At 47.7% G+C, this 18,482-nt stretch overlaps 5 protein-coding genes across 5 annotated transcripts; all 5 read right to left on the reverse strand.

Moving 5' to 3' along the window:
• Positions 1-548: 548 nt before the first annotated feature.
• Positions 549-2,041, reverse strand: LACBIDRAFT_250640 (glycoside hydrolase family 16 protein; the record flags this gene model as incomplete). The annotated part of the gene is made up of 11 exons (XM_001882165.1): positions 549-622; positions 675-731; positions 781-868; positions 917-1,031; positions 1,093-1,206; positions 1,269-1,302; positions 1,354-1,423; positions 1,483-1,531; positions 1,578-1,610; positions 1,670-1,834; positions 1,887-2,041. 11 exons carry the CDS (start codon positions 2,039-2,041, stop codon positions 549-551), a joined length of 954 nt encoding a protein of 317 aa, XP_001882200.1.
• Positions 2,042-7,027: 4,986 nt separating this feature from the next.
• On the reverse strand, positions 7,028-7,624 carry LACBIDRAFT_328117 (uncharacterized protein; the record flags this gene model as incomplete). Its single annotated transcript, XM_001882166.1, has 1 exon — positions 7,028-7,624. One exon carries the CDS (start codon positions 7,622-7,624, stop codon positions 7,028-7,030), a length of 597 nt encoding a protein of 198 aa, XP_001882201.1.
• Positions 7,625-8,314: 690 nt separating this feature from the next.
• LACBIDRAFT_299004 (uncharacterized protein) lies at positions 8,315-11,086 on the reverse strand (the record flags this gene model as incomplete). Its single annotated transcript, XM_001882167.1, has 5 exons — positions 8,315-9,766; positions 9,824-10,053; positions 10,140-10,828; positions 10,877-10,931; positions 11,008-11,086. The coding sequence occupies 5 exons, from the start codon at positions 11,084-11,086 to the stop codon at positions 8,315-8,317; spliced, it is 2,505 nt and encodes an 834-aa protein (XP_001882202.1).
• Positions 11,087-11,224: 138 nt separating this feature from the next.
• On the reverse strand, positions 11,225-13,753 carry LACBIDRAFT_190858 (uncharacterized protein; the record flags this gene model as incomplete). The annotated part of the gene is given in 10 exon segments (XM_001882168.1): positions 11,225-11,386; positions 11,465-11,503; positions 11,565-11,570; positions 12,344-12,474; positions 12,724-12,792; positions 12,820-12,995; positions 13,076-13,357; positions 13,469-13,505; positions 13,523-13,550; positions 13,608-13,753. The coding sequence occupies 10 exon segments, from the start codon at positions 13,751-13,753 to the stop codon at positions 11,347-11,349; spliced, it is 954 nt and encodes a 317-aa protein (XP_001882203.1). The 3' UTR covers positions 11,225-11,346.
• A 471-nt stretch (positions 13,754-14,224) lies between these two features.
• On the reverse strand, positions 14,225-16,452 carry LACBIDRAFT_299006 (uncharacterized protein; the record flags this gene model as incomplete). Its single annotated transcript, XM_001882169.1, has 11 exons — positions 14,225-14,391; positions 14,446-14,575; positions 14,629-14,837; positions 14,889-15,024; positions 15,089-15,318; positions 15,380-15,591; positions 15,653-15,783; positions 15,837-15,904; positions 15,969-16,083; positions 16,135-16,242; positions 16,297-16,452. The coding sequence occupies 11 exons, from the start codon at positions 16,450-16,452 to the stop codon at positions 14,225-14,227; spliced, it is 1,662 nt and encodes a 553-aa protein (XP_001882204.1).
• Between the last annotated feature and the right edge of the window lie 2,030 nt (positions 16,453-18,482).

Below are 18,482 nucleotides of genomic sequence, written 5' to 3' on the forward strand. Positions count from 1 at the left end.
TGGAGCGAACCGACACTGAAGTACTGACGACTAAATTCGGTATTTAGTCGGCCAATTTCTGATCTTTTTGGGCTCCGTGCCACGATTACCCATACATCCAGGGTGGCAGGAGATTTTCTAGTCGGCTTTAAGGGGAGGCCTTTTAGTAAGGCGAGGGCTCGGCTTGGGCTGGCTTGCGGCTTTCAGGCCAGGCCGGCACATCACTAGTAAGGCTGTGAAACGAGTTCTCTAGGCCGCGCAGCCTAAAGCCGTGTACAAATTTATAGAGTTGTCAACGCTTTATATGGTAGTCAACGCGAGACTTTCGGAGAAGGGTTGAGCAACGGAACTGCCAAAAAAGCCGTCTTCAGCTACCTTCCGCTCCCGAGTCAGTGAAACAAGAACCGGGCCTCAGTTTTACTCATGATTTGCCTGACACGTTTACAACACTCAGACCCGAACCCACAGTTCCCTCGCTCTCGTTGAACAATATGTATGGGTGGTGAAAGGAAGGACATCTCCCTATCGGCAATAACGCGATCATACTGCCGGAGGGATTTCGCCTCTCTTCACTGATAAACTCGAAGGGATGCAAAATCAAAATGTGCGTTAACGAAGGAAGAAGGATTTTTGTTAACATAGTCTAACATCCACGCGCATTAGAACATGAATTGACGTCTCGCGGAGGTACTCACCAACGCAGGTCGATGGACATCCTGATTGAGCATAAGCCCCGCCGGCCCAGTCGCCACCTGATAAATGCTTCAATGCTTATTCCCAACGGATCTTAAACGTGCTTACAGAAAGTTAGATTGATGATGATGTAGTGGTCACTAAACCGGGCAGCTAAGTCGCACGTAGTGTTCGGAAAATACGCCGAGGGAACACCCTAAAAGTTGATGAGCTCTCCCGAAGAAACGAGTCACCTGTGACGTACCCAGTTTGAAGGATCCACAGCTAAATTACCGGTTTGAACGTCGTTTGGAACGGAGCACTCTGTTCTGGCCCAAAACCAAACCTTGATGGCAGTGGCAGACCTCTCAACAGCGTACCTATGAGTAATAAAGATGATTAGGCTCTAAAGGAATAATTTATGAAAGCGCTGTTCCGCACCATCCTCCGCCGTTCTGATTGAAAGTCGGCCCAAAACTTTTTTGGCTTGAAAGTAAGACGCCGCATCCTGTTCCCCCATTTATGTTCGTGTTGCAATCCAGCTGGGTGGAAGTCCTGAATTGCGCAGAGAAAGCCGTAGGTACGCATGCGGTTCCGGGGTAAGAGGGAGGACGTACCCAGTCTGCTGACGAGAAGCCGGCATGGTGCATCCTGTGAATTGAAATTAGGGTTTTGGAGCAGCCTCTTTCTGAAGTCTCTCACCAGCACTTGTGTGTAAGGAGACGGCGTTAGGCCCTTGATTATTGACGCCTTCCACTATGTCGACCTCGCCCTGCCAAATAATGAAGATGGGTCAGTCTCCGTCGGCACAAATACACAAGGCATATTTACGGTGTTGGGCCACCCAGATCCGGCGACCTCCCAAACAGCTGGCCAAGTCCTAAACAGTGTTAGGCATCGGAGATGGCAGACAACTCCAGGCTTACCCGCATCCCTCAGGCATGTGACGCACGTCAAACCTAGCGTACGTTAAATCAGCTTGTCAGATTATTTGGCGAGAGCAAAAAGGCGAACCTACACTGCTACATGTGTTCTATATGTCTTCTTCGACTGGATTCTCACAGAGTTCCTCCCAGCTCCATTTGCGGAAAGAACAGTCTTGGAGTCACCGCGCAGAATAAAGGTATTTGACGAGGCGAACGTTAAGTTCAGGCTTTGTGACACCGTTTTGTCGACATAGTTTCTAGGAGATGAGATAAATTTCAAGCATTATAAGAAAAATATGTGCCGCTCACACTCGCCCATGAGTCGGGTCGGAGATATTTTGCCAGTCAAATGAGTTGTAAAATCCTGTGCCAACAATCTCATCGGACAGGGTATATGTTGCGCAGAAAACCGACGTCAGAGAAGGGAGAATAACGATGACGGGCAGTAAGCTCTTTTTGAACATCATATTGGAAAGAGACGTGGCGATCGTTCATGCCGACCACGCAGAGTGACTTTTAACAAGTTATTGCCACTCATGTTTCTCGACAAGGTCTTCAATTGATGGATTGTTACGCTGACCTAGGTTTCATAGAGGAATGGATTCGGAGATCATTCATGAAGGAGACAACTTACCTGACTTGGCATCATTGTACTTAGCGATGTTGGACAAGCCGCGTCGGTCCAACCTGGTCTAAGCGCAAGGACGGAGAAGACCGAGGTCGCTTTCTTGGTATTGCGTTAGCTAGCAGCATTTCTCGCCTCAAGCTATGGTTCATGCGAGGTACATTCATGAGTAGGCATGTATGGTGCTTGAATGAAGGGCGAGGTCGGTCATGGTCATGGTCGAAATGAAGCCAGCTGTTCAAATTTTCCCACGCTTGACAATGTACATTTTTTTTTCTCTAAGTACAGGTTACAGAGATTCCTGCGCTGCCGCCGGAGAAGGCTGAGGCCTACCAATGCATCTACATGATTGATTAATTATCATCAACAACGACACACCCTCCAGAAGTATAGTGACAATGAGCAAAATATTATTGTTGATTGCGAACTTTCGTGAAGGTGCGTGCTGGATGATAAAAACAGAAAACTTGAAAAGAGCAACGATCATCAGCAGTGGGCAGATCCTAAGGGCAATTGTCGACAAGATCTAACATCACAAAAAGTTGTCAGCTTGAAATATAAGTGATACGACACCATGTTCTCACCTGAATTTTGTGATCCTCTGCCATGTCAGACTTAATCTTTCGAGAAATCATCCATAGATACGTCGACGACAGCAAAGGATGAAAGGCCAGCAGGATATACGTCACAACGTATACGGCGCCAAACGTCCTGTACATCTTTCCGCGACGGTGTTTTCCTCCACTAGACGCTACCATGCGAATCACCACCGGAGCGAGAATGGCTATCACCATGAGTGAAAAAAGTACTGCACCCACAACCCGCCGGGTCCTAGTCCTCCCCAAGCCGCAGAATGTCAGCCGTGGCAGTATCGGTTCCGGTGCAAGGTTGCTGATCAGGGCTTCAAGAATGAAGAATATTCCTCCATAAATGAACAGCGAGCCGAGTCGGTCCGTAAAGGTCCACATAGGAGATACTATTGGATTCAGTCGAGTGGAGGAGTAGAAGCTTGGGACGACGATGGCCCCAAGGATGTAGCTTGAGAAGAGGGAAATTGTTCCCAGGAGAAGGAGAAGTAGAAAGGGAGTCGTATTAAGATGTGTATGGTTCATGCTTCTCCGTCGACTCCGTCGAAAGATGAGAATAGAGACGTTGCCAGTTTGAAGTAGACAGGCTATAGCGAAAATGACCAAGAACGCGAATGTGATGGAACCCAGCGTGCTTTCGTCAACGCTTGAATTCATGGTAGCCCCTCTACCTTTCCCTCCCCTGGCAATAACTGGTGGGGCAGTGGCGAGAGCCATGCATAGAACTGCTATTCGAGAGAGTTGTCGCAAACCTGCCATGTGTGAGGGTCCAGTCGATGTGGGGGGACAAAATGTGATTCTAGGCGTTGCATTTGTCTATTTATCATGACCGGGAAGCGAATAGTGCGCACACAATTCGCTCTATGCAACCGAACTTGGCGAGGTCAACGATGACATCTTAAAACCTTAACGTCCTTGGCCGAATAAAAATCAGGGGTGGGGTTGCAGGTGACAAATTGAGTGGTGCAAGTTCGCAAGTTGAAAACTAAATTTTACATTTCCAAGCAGCGGCTTCTAGGGATTGACAAGGGGTATAAACACTTACGTAGCAATTTCACTGACGAAGACGGACGCAATGCTCCTTTCGAGCCAAAGTTTGAAGGAAGTAGTAAGAATGTGTAAAGCCTTCATCGATATCAATCAAAGGAGAACAAAGGTTAACGTCTGAATATATCAAATGAATGAAGCTTTTGACGGAAGAGAAAGATGACGAACTAGCCACGTAGCAGCCCCGTAAATCCTTACAAACGTATCCTGATCGCCGGAGAGGACCATTACGTCTACAATAAGTCGATTGATCAGGAGACAAAGGTATATGTGTTCGCGGATATTTACCGTCAGCGGTGAGTCCGATATATGTTGTGGGAAGGGAGTAATCGGTGTTGATCCATTGCGCATAAAGTGTTCCAGAGACAGCATCGTAGGACCACTAGGATACGATCTCAGCATGCATAGAAACTGGAGGAGGCCGAGGTGTTGCCTCACAATTGCGCTCTCGACTGCCTGTGACAGTCCCATTGCGTCATTGTAGCTACTGCCGAGGTGGGTGGCGGGTGCATTGGCTGGGCTTGCCTCGGTTTGACCCACGTACATGTATCTGCGAGTGTGTGTGTCAGGTAAAATTGGTTTAGATTAGCATCAACTCACTTTGAACCTCCACGTTGAAGGTTTGACGAGGATGAGTAAGGCGAAACAATGTCACCCAAGTAGGGATGGGATGAGGCGCCATTCTCGATGGAGAGGTAAGTACATGTCACATTGCGGTCATAGATGTGATGGCCTACGGTGACGACAATATTGGAGTGTCCTTTGGCAGCGTCAGCCAAGTTGATAGAGACGACGGCCCGTTGTTGTGGATCGGTTGTCGCCCCGGACTGTCCATGGCTGTTCAAAACCTTGCAAAGGAAACCGTAGTCGGGCCCTGTTGCTGTCTCGGTCAGCTTGATGTACCCTTGAGTGCTACAAGAGGGAACGAATTGAACATAACGTTTCAAATACAATGAACGGCATACAGAGTGGGGGAACCCGATGGTACTGATCGAGCAAGGGCTGTTCGAGAATTGGGTTATATTGGCAAGGAAAACAAGGGTGTTAAAAGCTAACCAGTGCGAGAACGTCGCGTTGGCGGGTTTGGAGGGAGACCAGCGATGAGCCACTCTGCATTCGTCTTGCGGACCAGAGAGGGAGCCCTAGAGACAGAAACGCTGAGGGGAGGTAGATCGGTTTAAATCCGTCGCGTTGAACTATGGTTGGAACCGCTGACGCGACAATAGTACAGACGGCACCAGCAATGACGATGAGCTTTGCGAGCATAATGAGAGGCGGGGACAAAGGAGTGTGAGTAAGTCAGAACAGTGGGGCGAGACAGAAGATTCAGGATACAATCAATAGAATCCTACACTATTTGACCTCGGGAAGATCAGAACACCGTCTGTTGAATTTCATCGCGATTGTTAGACGGCCCGAAGTAACATGCTCGCTGGGTTCGTGAAGAGTGCCGATCACACCATCGAGGTGGATAATTCTGTAGGTAATAATACGGGTGAGGGAGTGTTTGTCTATGTTTCTTTCGGCGTCCCCCGGAACAGCAAACTTGCCGATTTTGGGTCACTCCAGAGTCCAAACAGAATTTCCAAAAATTCCTCTAGAGGCATAGGAAATTGCCTCAGGGATAGTATACATTTGATCAATTTTGGTTCAGGCAAGGCTCAAATTTCAATGTAACACAGGAATACTTATCTGATCTTCCTCATCACCTAAATGTCATTCTGGCCATTTTCTTCTTCCCCTCAATGATTCAACCACCATGATCTTGATGCAAGTTGAGTGATTTATGATCTTGCTGGGGTAACAATGATCATCTTGTGTGAATTGATACACCTTTTCAATTCAATCTCTCATCTAATTAAATTTGAACCATGGCAGGCACTGCACGTGCACTCCAAAAGGGAGTGTATCTATTTTTGCCTCAATTTTTATCTGGCCTTAAATTAAATTCCCCTTAGCTTAGGCAATTTTTATCTAGACATTTGACTCATGGATTTTTTAAAATTTTGTTGACTTTTTTATGGAAAGGCGTGAGGCCTTTCCCTCCAGGTATAGGATGGGGATTTGACATGAATTTCAAGGGTCCTAGCAGATCTCATTCACCTGAAACAGGGCACCATGTATACATTTAACATAATAGGCAACCTGAGTATCTGAGGAACAATAAGAATGCCAACCATATCTCCTTTGCTTATTTGAAAAGAGTCTTAAAAGTCTTAAAACTTTGTCAACATGATGACCCCACTCATCTAACAGGTATATACAATAAACATATTTTACCTCTAAAAACATACAAATCCATTGTGATTGTTTATGGCCTGTGGGAAGGGAAGCACACTGCAAGGTGTGGAACATGATGCATAAAGGGTTGGGGGGCTCCACTGGAGGTGCAATTTGTTTTTGTAACCTCTTTGGAGAATGGATTCCTCTCAAAGTCCAGCTAGATGCAAAGCCCTAGACCTCTGCAAATCTCCTTGCTTTGCACAAAGCAATCACTTTGAGAAAAACTGGGCATATGCAATGCAATCCTTCACTCCATCAAATGTCTGTAGTACTTACTTACAGAGCATTGTAGTATAATGGAGCACACTTTAGGCTCCACATACATCATTGAACAGCATGGGCCACAATGATGACATGGAACACAGTTACTTGTGCAAAGCAAGGTGGAGACTATGAATTTTGCAGAGATGTCTAGGGTTTTGCATTTAGCTGTCATATAGTCCAACCAAAAAAATTGTACTTAATGCCAATTTTGCAATGATAGCTGTGTTAATGCTGACCAGAAACTTGCTAAAATGGTGAAGTATTTTTGAAGGTTGTGATAAAGTTGTTATTCTCGGAAATTTTAGTCATACCCAGGGTGAAAAATGATTTATGGCACAGTTGCACTACTTGAATACATATAAAAATGGACCTTTTTATCTAGTGGATATGGATCAATAGTCTTCCAAAAAGAGTGAGGATTGTGGTGACATTGTTTTACTTTGACATTTTTACTTTTAAGGTGATCTGAAGTAGAAGTCATAAGGAGTACTACTTAGTTCATAAAGTTTCTATCACTGCTACAACAAGAATCCAGGTCTGTAAGGAAAGGCTCCAGAAGCATACTACTTTGATCCATCAAAAATTTCTATTTGTCCACACTCAATCCATATTCTTTATGTACCCAGGGTGACCATCTTGAATCATTAATAAAGTGGAGAATCAGCAAGAGGCTGTTTCTGACAAGCTGCATCAAATTTCCGAGCAGCATCTTGTGCTTCTGCCAATGTAGAGATGTCCCAGCTCACCCTTGTCATGATTTTACAACACAAGCTGACATCCATTCTGGCAAAAAAAATTCCAAGCAGTTTGCTGGTTGCCAATTTCTCTTCTCCCTCAAGTTTGAATCCAGCTTGTATGGCAAGCATATTGAACCTCAAGATATATGCTTCCAGCTGTCCCTTTTCATGTGTAACACAGGCCAGAGCTTCCTCTCTTGCTTTTTTTGTGTCAAAGAATTTTTTAAGCTCTTCAACAAAGTCCTTCCAGGTGCCAAATTCAATTTTATCATTGGTGGTTGTATGAGTGATTGTGTATAGCTCTGCCCAAATGTCGGCAAGCCCCTCAGTCATGTAACTCAGGGTCAAATTGATTTTGGCCTTGTCTTCTTTGAAGATGTCGGGATGGGCATTGATGTACAAGTTGATGGTTCTGAACCATGTTATGAATTTTTCCTGAGTTCCATCAAAATCCATGGGAAGTCTGGCTTTTTGGACTTCTACATTGGTGGTGAAGTTGGACATGATGAGAGTGTGAATGGGGATTATTTTGGTGATTTGGGAGGGTGGGGTCTTTGGTGGATCTTTTTGGCTCGAGATGTCTACTTTGTGTTGGCAAAGATTTGAATGTTAAAGCTATAAGTCCGTAGACTTTTGAGAATGTTCGCAAAGAGGCCTTAAGAGTTTCTTAGAGGTCGAGGATTTGCCTTGCGGAGCACAAGAAGTGCAGGTATTTAAGGCCTCGACAGGCTGTGCACGCAGTACTGGCTGTGCTTGGGCTATGCTGCACTCGGTACCGAAACGTCAATGTGCGGTACCGCTGCGGCTCTGAAGAAAGCGCCTGCTGTGTTATTTTTAGAAATGGTACCATTAACACCAACAGCATTCGCAAAAATTGGAGACATACATATCGATACAAGCTGAGGCAGTAATCTATACAGGTACCAGCTACAACATACAGACGCGAGTCGCGAAAATATAAGAGCCATCGCGTAGAGAACGCGTGAAGTTCAAAAACGAAGGTTGCGAGGTATTACATAACTAGAATTCTTGTCAATTCCAAAAACATAGTTCATGGAAGATAAAGTAAAATTTGAGGATTAGAGAATCGAGAAAACGCGAGGCATGTACGAAGACAGTCGGTGAAACAAAAAAAAAATAGAAGTCAGGGGAGACGTGCAAAACAAACAAACCCATCTTGATTCTAAGTTCAGTTCAATATCCACCACCACCTCCACCATCACCCCCTCCAACACCATCAGCAGCAAAAAATCCCCGAGGAGCGGGAGCGCTCATCCTCCTCATCCGCCTGCGTTCCGCTAAACTGGCCGCAACGACTCGATCGGGGTGACTCATCATCATCAGGTTGATATTAGGCGGGGGGTTGGCGTTCATAATTGATATCGTTGTCGTTGGCCGATTCCTATCCATGCTAACGTTCCTGGAGGAGGAGGAAGATGACGCGACTGGGGCGTGATCACGCCAATTCGGGGAAGGCTCGCGCCAACTTGAAGTTTTGGTAGACGATGACGAATCGGGCTCTAGCCACACGTGTGTCGAAGAACTTGAAGCAATAGGATTGAAATTCGCCTCCTCCAATCCACCACCACCACCACCACCACTGTACATCCTCTGCACCTTCGCGGTATCCGATTCTAGGGTATGTGAGGCGACGCGCTTGAAAGACGGCCGCACTCCAGATCCTCCTTGGCTTGTATTTTGATCCGCATCCGAACCACTCGCACCACCACCACTCTCCACATCGGCAGAAGGCGACCTGTGCGACGCTGGGCTGGCGCTACTACTGCTCGCGTCGTACACACTCAACGATTGCTGCTGCTGGTGCCTGCCAAAAGCACCCGCCAGCCGACCGTCTCCACCTGGTAAATTGGGCTGACCAGCACCTTCTCCCCCAGCAAGGTGACCAGCACCGCTGAATCTTCCCCACCCGACGACGGGGCTACTCCCCGCGCTGCTCCCACCCTCCGCTGCACGACGGTTTAAACACCTAGGTTGGAGGTTCAAAGTGATGGGCGTTTTGTGTGCCATCACAGCTGCTTCGTATGAGCGCAGGTCCTCCGTGACCGCCGCTGCATGTGCAGGAGATTGAGCAAGCTCCTGCTGGCGCAGCGTCGTCCGTAGGGAAGATTGATTTGACGTGTTCTGTCCCTGCTGCTGTAGTTGATGTTGATGTCCATGGAACCGATCCTTCTCCACCACGGGCGTCTTGTTATTCGGTAGCGACGCAACCCTAGGACGACGATAACTGATGGGTGTGTGCGCAGCTACGCTGCCTCCTCCTCCTCCTCCTCCTCCTCCTTCAATATGATGAGCATCGGGCCCCGGACCGGTAAGCGGCGTGCGCATATATGCCTTCCAAAACTCGCGAAGTTCTCGGGTATCCGATTCTCTCGAGGGGGTGGGTACTGCGCCGCTGCTGCTTCTGCCCAATTGTTGTTGTGAGACCGAGTGCGACTGATCGCTCCCCAGCTTCATGGGCATAGGCGTCCCGTCCGTGTCGGAAAACTGTTGTTCGCCCAACATGGCGCCCGAAAAGAAGGGCGGGCCGTCCGTTGACAGCCCCGCGAGGACGTTTGGGTCATCAAGCGACATTGACCCAAATGCCGCTTGAAAGTCGCTCCGCCGGTTTTCGGTGAGGCTGTTCATCTACCCAGAGACAAGGAATGGGTGAATTTTGAGACATTGGCCTTGAAGGGGACGCACATTGAATGGCATTTGACTCTGGTATTGATCTCCTGCGGTCGACGACGTAGACGAAGGGACGGTCGACGACCCCCCATCGCTTCCACTCGCCAGATCCACCGACCCGCGTCGGTCGCGGGAGACTAGCTGTTGATATGATACTGGGTATCCCACAGGCATCATTCCGAGTTGTTGATGATGCCGATGCGTGCTCATCAAGTGGTTTGCCAGGTCAGCTTCTAAATCCTTATCTGTATCACGCGACAAGGGAAGGAGAAAACGAAACGAAAATTCAACAAAGACATTACACGCGGTCAAATGGAGTATAGAGATTTACCATGTATAGAATCAGGACCTTGGAACTGATCAGGACGCTGCTGCTGCTGACTCCACCATGAGCTGGGCAGTGCTTCGCTTGCGTAAAACGTTGGACCATCGCTAGTACCAGCTCCAGGCACCCTCAGCGGCTCGGGCTGGTGTGCGCGGTACTTACTCGCGTAATCCTCGCTTGAAGCCGTGGAATTTGCATAGGACGATGGGAAGTTGAATGACTGCGAATACATAGCATCGGCAGCAATGGGGGCGGTTGGGACGGAGGAAGTGGGTGCGGGGCCGAGAACAAAGTCATCCATCGCTTGGTGATAGACCGGATCCCGAGATGAGGAAGCGGCGGAAGTGGGTGGGATATTCGTCGGCTTTGGGTTGTGGCCGGGGCCAACGGGCGCGGTTTGTCGGTGAAACTTGACGAAGGTACAGCGGCATTTGCGGTGGACGCATTTCCCTGTAAAGAAGTTGAGGCGCTTCAGGAAGGGGGACGATAGATCTGATATGAATCTGCGAAATGTATGCGGCTCACCACAGGGATTGCTACCATCGCAGGGAAGACTTGATTGGACGCACTGGTCACAGGCTTGCTTGGATGTTGTCGCGCGAGAGGCGGACGTGGAGCCCTTTCGCCGTGAGCCTGTGTTGACGAGTGGTTTTTCGTTGGAGTGGCATTTGTTTATGTGTCGCGAGAGCAGATCACTAGCAGAACAGAAGTCAGCAAGGAATGGAAGAAATGTTATGACCAACCTTCTCGCGAATTGATCCCCACAGTATTGACATTTATAAGGCCTGTCGCCCGTATCTACATGGGAAAGATAGTGAGTGTTCTGTGGAGCTCCGTGCTCCAAAAAGGGAAAGGACGCGAAGGTGAGACTTACGGGAGCGCATGTGGCGAGCAACATGTTGTGGACGAGTAAACGTGGCCTGGCAAACGGGACATTTATGGTCTCCGCCCATAGTAGCGTGTTGAGAAGAAGAAAGAATGACGACGTTGCAGCTCTTTACATACCTAAAAAATCCCTCTGCTCTCTTAACCGACGTCACTCTCCCACGACCCTTGACAACACCGTCATTCCCTTCCATTCGTTCTTAGATCAGAACGTACTGCCATTTCATTTGTACCCTCCAACTAAAACATCGTTTCAAAATCTTTGTAGGTATTGACCACCGACGACGCAGACATCCTCGCCACTCCCACCCAGCTTGACGTACCCTCTTTACCCCTGTTTGCGAGAGATGGTGGCGGAGATCAACCCACTAAACGATCGAATGACGTCAGTATCCCAGAAATGGGGTTCGAAAGTCGCGCTTCATTCAAAAAACAGGGTGACGCACCTGGGTGCAGCAACCGGCGTAAAAACTTCCGCTTTCGACCTATACACAGACACGCATACATTAGCTTTTCGTCTCATATATGCCGCCCATAACGCGCGACAAATAACTCGCCGCCAAGAGAAAGACAAAAGACATGTAAAAAGAGGGAAGCGAAGAAACGCCAAAAAAGCCTTAGTTAGCATCAATCCTTCGGGGTCTCCCACAAACCGAAAAGAGATCCGATGGGAACTTTTGGGAGCCGAACAAGGAAAATGAATAACGAAACAAAGGCACCAGGTATGTCGCAGCATACAAGAAAAACATCTTGGTTGAATGTAGAGGGGTTTCAAAGCACTCATCACAGCGGAAAGCAGTGTCAGGAAAGCCAACACTTCCTCGTGATGTGATGCTGAGAAAATCAATCGCCTACTGCGATATCGACACGTGTAGAGCTTCTTTTCCCTCAGCATGAGGAGAACGCAAGGTAAAACAAGCCCCAGAGAACGGTATGAGCTCTAATAGCACTCCGCGGCGACAGGAAGGCGCCGCCCAGAGTAGAACAGAGTATGACATGGCGTAGATCACTCATCTGACACTGAGTTTATGCCAGAGAAGACTCAGCCGGAACCGAGAAAGTCAAAGTCAAAGGGTGGAACATAAAAAAACAACAAAGAAGACCAAAAAGGGAAACAACTTGGCCATAAAAAGATAAAGACGCGCAAAAGAGATCAGAACGACGACATAGCGTCATCAGCAGATCGGCCCTGACGAGAAGATGACGTCGAAGCACGATAACGTCTTGCGCAACATGCATATCCAAAGTCATCCATGACGATAAGAACGACGATAAGACATAAAACAGAAGAAAACAAGAACTAAAGAAACGGGAGAACACTCAACGGAGTCAGATTGTCTACCCCGATGTATTTCATATCGACGGGGATGTAGTGCTTGTTCGGAAGGGTATACGTCACAGTTTGAATATGAACGTTCTCTGCGATTATCCTCTGGGCCATCTTGTAGAGGGTTGCCTGACGAAGGAAGGTCATACGCAATTAGTGATAAGCTTGGGATGACAGAGCGATAGACGAAATGAACGACGAATGGGATAATGGACCCAGAGAAGATAAACACAGAAGTGAATCAGTATTACTAGATCCAAAGAAGAACCGGAGAAGAGAACTCGACGGAAGAACCGAAAAAACAATGTCAATCCCATTCCGAAAACTTCGACAAGTAAACGCCCAAACAAAAAAGCTATTTCCCAAAATCCCACTCACCTGAACACTAGCACTCTCATCCTCCGCGAAAACCTCCAAAGTCGCCCTCCTAGCCCTCTCCGGCACCTCCTCATCCCACACACTTCCACCCTCAACCTGTTCAGGAGCCACAAACTGCAGCTTCCCCGCATCCCCAGGCGCCTTCAACGCGATCTCAGAAAACGTATACTCCAGATCCACAGAAGTCGAGAAAATGCGGTCGTCCACCTCGACAAGGGTTGTGTATTCGTCCCGGATGAAGCCTTCGAATTTGGATCCGGTAGATTTCAGGACTGATCATCGGAAATGAGTAAGTAAGCTAACTCATCTAATAGCGGGGAAAGGAGAGGAGAAAAGGAGAACCAAAGCCCACCTAACAAATCACTAATCCCTGCACTAACCCTCCCCACCAACTTATCTTTCCCCTTCGACGCATCAACCTCGACCTTGACAACCCTCTTATCATCACCATCTCGATAAAACGCATGTGGGTGTTCCTTCAAGTTCCCCTTCTCAACGGGAATCCGAGCCCATCGGAGCTGCTCGATGGTCACGAATGCCTTGTGAATGTGTGCGTATTTGGAGACGAAGAACGTTCCTAGATGGAGTGCGAATTTCTCGGGGTTGAGGATGTATGGTGAGATTTTCGCTAGGTCTAATTCGGGGAGTCAGTTGGAAGATGATCACAGATGTGGTGGGTGGGTGGTTGGAGGGACGTACAATATGTTATGTTCTTAACTGGAATGATGACGAGCCGTCAGTACACAGCGGCGAATGACGCGTATTAATGAGGTAAAGACTCGCTTGAATCAGTGGCCACGACGACAGAGTTATCAGCTTCGGTATAGCTTGAATCCATGTTCAGTCAGTCAGTTGTCCAGTGTGATGAAGGAGACGTGGCAGACCTAGATTCGAGATCGCCCTCCAACAACGCCTCGACGTTGTATTCAACGATATGGTGCCATTTATCTTGTCTTACGATACGGAAGACGCGTACTTTGGCCTTGCCGTATCGCGCGGCTGTGAGAGATGAGAGAGGTTTATTGGGCATGGTGGGGGTACAAATGATGAAGCATCGAAGTTAGAGATGAGTGGGATATAGATAGCGCTAAGATAACGGAATTCCGGCCCGGTTATCAACAACGTGAACGAAATGTCCAGGCACAGTGGCACACCTTTCTTTCCATCGTGCACCCTGTTACAGGCCGCACGCGTTCATGCACCCAAATACTTTGTTTCCTTGGCCAAATTTTTGTGACATGGCACACGGCAATATTTTCGAATTCGTACTACATTTGACAACGTTATGAACAAGTATGTAGTTGGTTTAAGTTCTCCTGAAAGAGGGGGTCGCAAAAAATGGTCAGATGTCATGCAATGCTTTCCGAAGTCGTAGAGACGCGTCTATCGAATTATTTGCTTCGTTTGAAAATTGGGCGCCATTCTATTACACTCTGATAGTATCGGGCAACGCGAGTTCGCGTTGAGTATCCACAGCAGGAATAACATCAGAGGACACAACTCACCTATTTAAATTTGGCACCTCTTTACTTCTCACTTTTATGTCTTGGTTACTATCCAATGTCATTGTTCGTTCTTCATCACCGTTCAGCGTTTCTGGCTTGTCTATAGGTTCGCGAAACCCAGCAGGGCCTACCCCTCTAAAAAATAGGATGGACAGAAGAGTCCCTTGGTTTAGAGATATCTCAGTATCAAGACAATGGCGGGAGTCAAGCGACGTACCAAGAACCCCAAACGCAAAAGCGGTCCACTGAGCTGCTTTGTAGCTTACGATTCCGTCCCTTCCGTGTCTATGAAGGTCGACCCGATTGAAGACGACTGTAGTGGTGGCCACACCCAGAGCAGTGCCCAGCTACAAGTACACGACTAGTGAGTAAGATCCAAGCGTAGATCATTCATCTGTACCTGATTCATGGTCAAGAACAAAGCGCCGGCAACGCTCTGCTCATGAGGCATCGAAACTTTCGCTATAAATAACGTTCCGGTGGAAAAAACAAAGTCAGCTCCCATCACCGATATTACCGACGCTGGGAACGTGAAGGCCCAATATGATGCGCCGGGGTTGATTAACGCAAAGAGAAGACAAGCGACTGCGGTAGCACCAGTACCAATAGCTGCGAATGTGCGGCGTGAGATGTGAAATGCGGTTTACGACGGACGCTCACCAGTGAGGTAGATGACGGGGACGCGTGCAGCCATGATGCCTACGAAAGTGTTGCAAAGCAGGCCAGATACTACCATGGGGAGAAATCGGACGACGGATTGTATAACCGACAATTGAAGGTAGTTTTGAAAGTACAGCTATATCCGAGAGATTAAATCAGCCTTTTGTAAAGTCAGTATGGACGAAAGGGGGAGTAGATACCTGAACCCAGAAAATCCAAGCCAGAAATGCTGCCCAGTTGACAAACCCAATGATCATCATAGCAGCGAACCTCCCCTCTCCGCGTTTCCACAACGAGGGTTTAATCAAAGGTGGAGGTGTAAGTGCTGAGTGCACCGCGTTGGGGTCATCTTGCACCTTTTCAAGGTATTGTTGCCATATGACAAACAATACCAAGAGAAGAACGCCTAATATTATAAGTGCAATGATATCTGTATAAACACCGCATAAGTTGATCAAACCACGGGGAGATGGCAATTCAGGCATGCGTACATGGCGTGGCCCACTTCCTCGGTGCTAGTTCTCCCTGGCTGAGGACGAATACAATAAGCACCAACCCCGCAGTGACCGAGAAAGCGCCCAGCCAGTCAATGCGCTTGTCAGGGTCACATGAGGGTACGTCCGGATCGATGGAGATTAAACTGCCGACGAAGCAGAGGACGGTGAGGCCTGTCATCAAGTAGAAAGGGGCGCGCCATGTCTTCCTGTTCAAATGATTAACCACATTGAGCGGGGGATTGGAAAGTCGCAGGAAAATGGACGCACGCAGTGTATTGTGTCAGAATGCCCCCTACGACTGATCCGACGACGCCTCCGAGGGGAGCACCCGCTGAGAAAGTAGCGAACGCCAAGGACCGTGCGCGAGATGGCGGGAAAGCGTCAGCGAGGATTCCAAGCTACAAGAACTTCAGTTATGTGGGAGATATCTCTTCAAATAATTTGGACGAACTGAGGCGGGTACAATGGCTGCAGAGCCTATGCCCTGGATTCCGCGAATGATGTCGAGACTGATGACATCTGTTCGCGGCGGGGTAACTCGTCAGAAATTAGGATAGATGGTCTAAGAGCGTACGCAACTAACCATGTTGAAACGAGCATGCGAGGGTAAAAATAGCGAGGAAAAGGGATCCACATAGAAAAACTTTTTTCCTCCCATAGAGGTCCGCGACTCGACCGAAAACAAGAAGTAGGCAACCCTAAGGTGGAACAGTCAGTAAGGGCGTCAAGAGCATGGCAGGAGATCTTACAGAACTAAGGGGGTACGCGGACACTAGCCATTGTAGCTCGTTTTCTTGCAGGTGGAATTCCTTACCAATCGTCGGTAAGGTCATGGTTATGGACGTACTTCCCGCAGTCTGATATCGAAGACGTAAGTTGAATCGCCCTCATAATGGCCCGGGATGACCCACATTAACCATCATGCCCAAAGTCATGGTGACGACCAGAAGAATAGATTTGAACGCGCTCCTCGTTGGCGGTGTGGGTAGCTGTGAAGGCGGATCTGATTTGACGTCCTCTTTCTCAGATGGAGTTTTTTTCAGCTCTCCCGCATTGCTAGTGTCCATCGATTCCTAATCGGATGTCCTAGATATTAGTTCGAGTTTGAAAAAAGCAGCCAGTTGAAGTATTTCTGGCCCACAAGTGGTATGTAGGTCTTGGTGATGAGTTCGAAAGGAAGGTGTCGAGCCTTTTAATATTCAACGCTGACAAAGTCGCCACGCTGGACGATACCCGCATATGCGGAATTAGTACAGTAGGCCGCGTGCCAACACTGACCTGAATCATGTCATCAGTTGTCGGGTTGCTTTGGTGTGCGAGTCTCGCTGACGCAGACTCGTACCTCTTTACATACATTTCCACCTCGCTTCAACTCGGCTACTCGTCGGCACAAACAAAAATCCAATGTTACAGTTGTCAATTCCGTTGGCGGTTCTGACATGTAACGGTTTCACTCGGACTTTGGAAACGGGAGACAAGCATCCAAGCGCAAAGCTCAGGTTCATCGCCGATTGGGAGGCTTCGAAGACTCTGAGAGGCTGTCCTGCAAAATGTTAGATACTGATTCAGACGAATGAGGGTGCTAGGCTACATAAAAAGTGGCCAGTTCTGTGGAAGATTCAGCGATACGATATACGGAGAGGATTGACAAACCAGATCATGGAATTCGCCGGAAGGTCACCGTCATGACTAAAGATGGTTTACACGTGACGCGCTCAGTAAAAACGAAAATCGTTAGGCTCGTGACCATCCACTTTCGTAACTCGTTAACTCGTGAGCGAAAGCGGCTGGAATAACTGGTCAGTCACAAAGGCGGTCACAGAATTTACACAGTAGCGTGACGCGGGACTTCGTCAAATTTCTTTCAAAATGATGGTGTTCAGCTAAAGGCAATGAGTTTCCTCCGTATGTACTTGGGAACACTTGTCTGATTCGTATCTACACAAAGGGAATACAGAATTTGACCTGTCGACGTGTCAAAAGGCTTAAAATTCAGCGTCTGAACTTGAGCTGCAGCCTGCTCGGAATTGTGCCCAGACGCGCTGCCATCATCGTCGAGATGCAGGTCAGCTTCGAGCCAGCTGGGTACACACATGCAACCCTCGCGCATTCAGACCTTTAGAGATCATCGATTAGGCTTTGGGTTCACATTCATAAGCAAGAGTCTTGACTTAGACGTAAATGAAGCAGTCATATTGCACAGAACTGTTCAGAACGGGGAGGACTGAGCAGTAACTTAGATTATGCATAGAAGTTGAATAGAAACGATCTTAATTGACACTGATAGAGGTTTCGAGAAATCATAGTGAAATCAACGAAATTTGACTAAGTCCGTCGACACACTTGCAGGCATGTCAGACTCACGCCTCCGCCCAAAAGGGTCACGAAGTATTCCAGTCTGTTCGCAAGCTCGCCATTTTTCTCTTTTTGTCTATATATTATGTAAGGTATAGTCTTACATAATCTATCATCGTAATAAACATTGCATAGAGCTTGCAAACAGACTGGTCGCGAGTCTAGAAAATCGTGTTAATCATCCGCGTCAGTTGCGGGTATTTTATATTTCCAACTAGCAATATCCCCAAGGGGGTACCGGCATTTAAATGCCGGACCAGGGGCCGGTTGGTTGGTTCGGCCGCCAGGCCGCTAATTTTTTTTTTGACATCCAAATTTTTTAGTGCAAAAAGGACCCAGAGATCTTTAGATACCTTCTAATGTATTAGCCACAGTCTGCCACAGTCTATCTACACACAAAGAAGCCAAAAGCTAACTATCATATGAGATAAGACGTTGATAAATGAGGCAGGATACCAAGTTTTTCCAAGCCTAAGCTCGAATTTACCTTTTTACGGAAAACGAGACCCACGACGACTCCGATAGCGATGAAGAGGAATTTGACGAGTAGCAAAGAGTCTGAACTTGACAATCCGGAGGACATAGTGGGTCCTCAACGCGCACACGAAATGTCTGAAATGTGCAGGTATTTGTTTGAATGAAGCCGAGGTGAGCTCTTCAATGAATGGAAAGGTATCCTACAAATCATCTAATGAACTTTTTAATCAGACTCCTGCATTATCTTCTGACTCTATGATTGTAA

Source organism: Laccaria bicolor, genomic scaffold, assembly GCF_000143565.1.
Source record: "Laccaria bicolor S238N-H82 LACBIscaffold_15 genomic scaffold, whole genome shotgun sequence".
Classification (NCBI taxonomy): Eukaryota; Fungi; Basidiomycota; class Agaricomycetes; order Agaricales; family Hydnangiaceae; genus Laccaria; species Laccaria bicolor.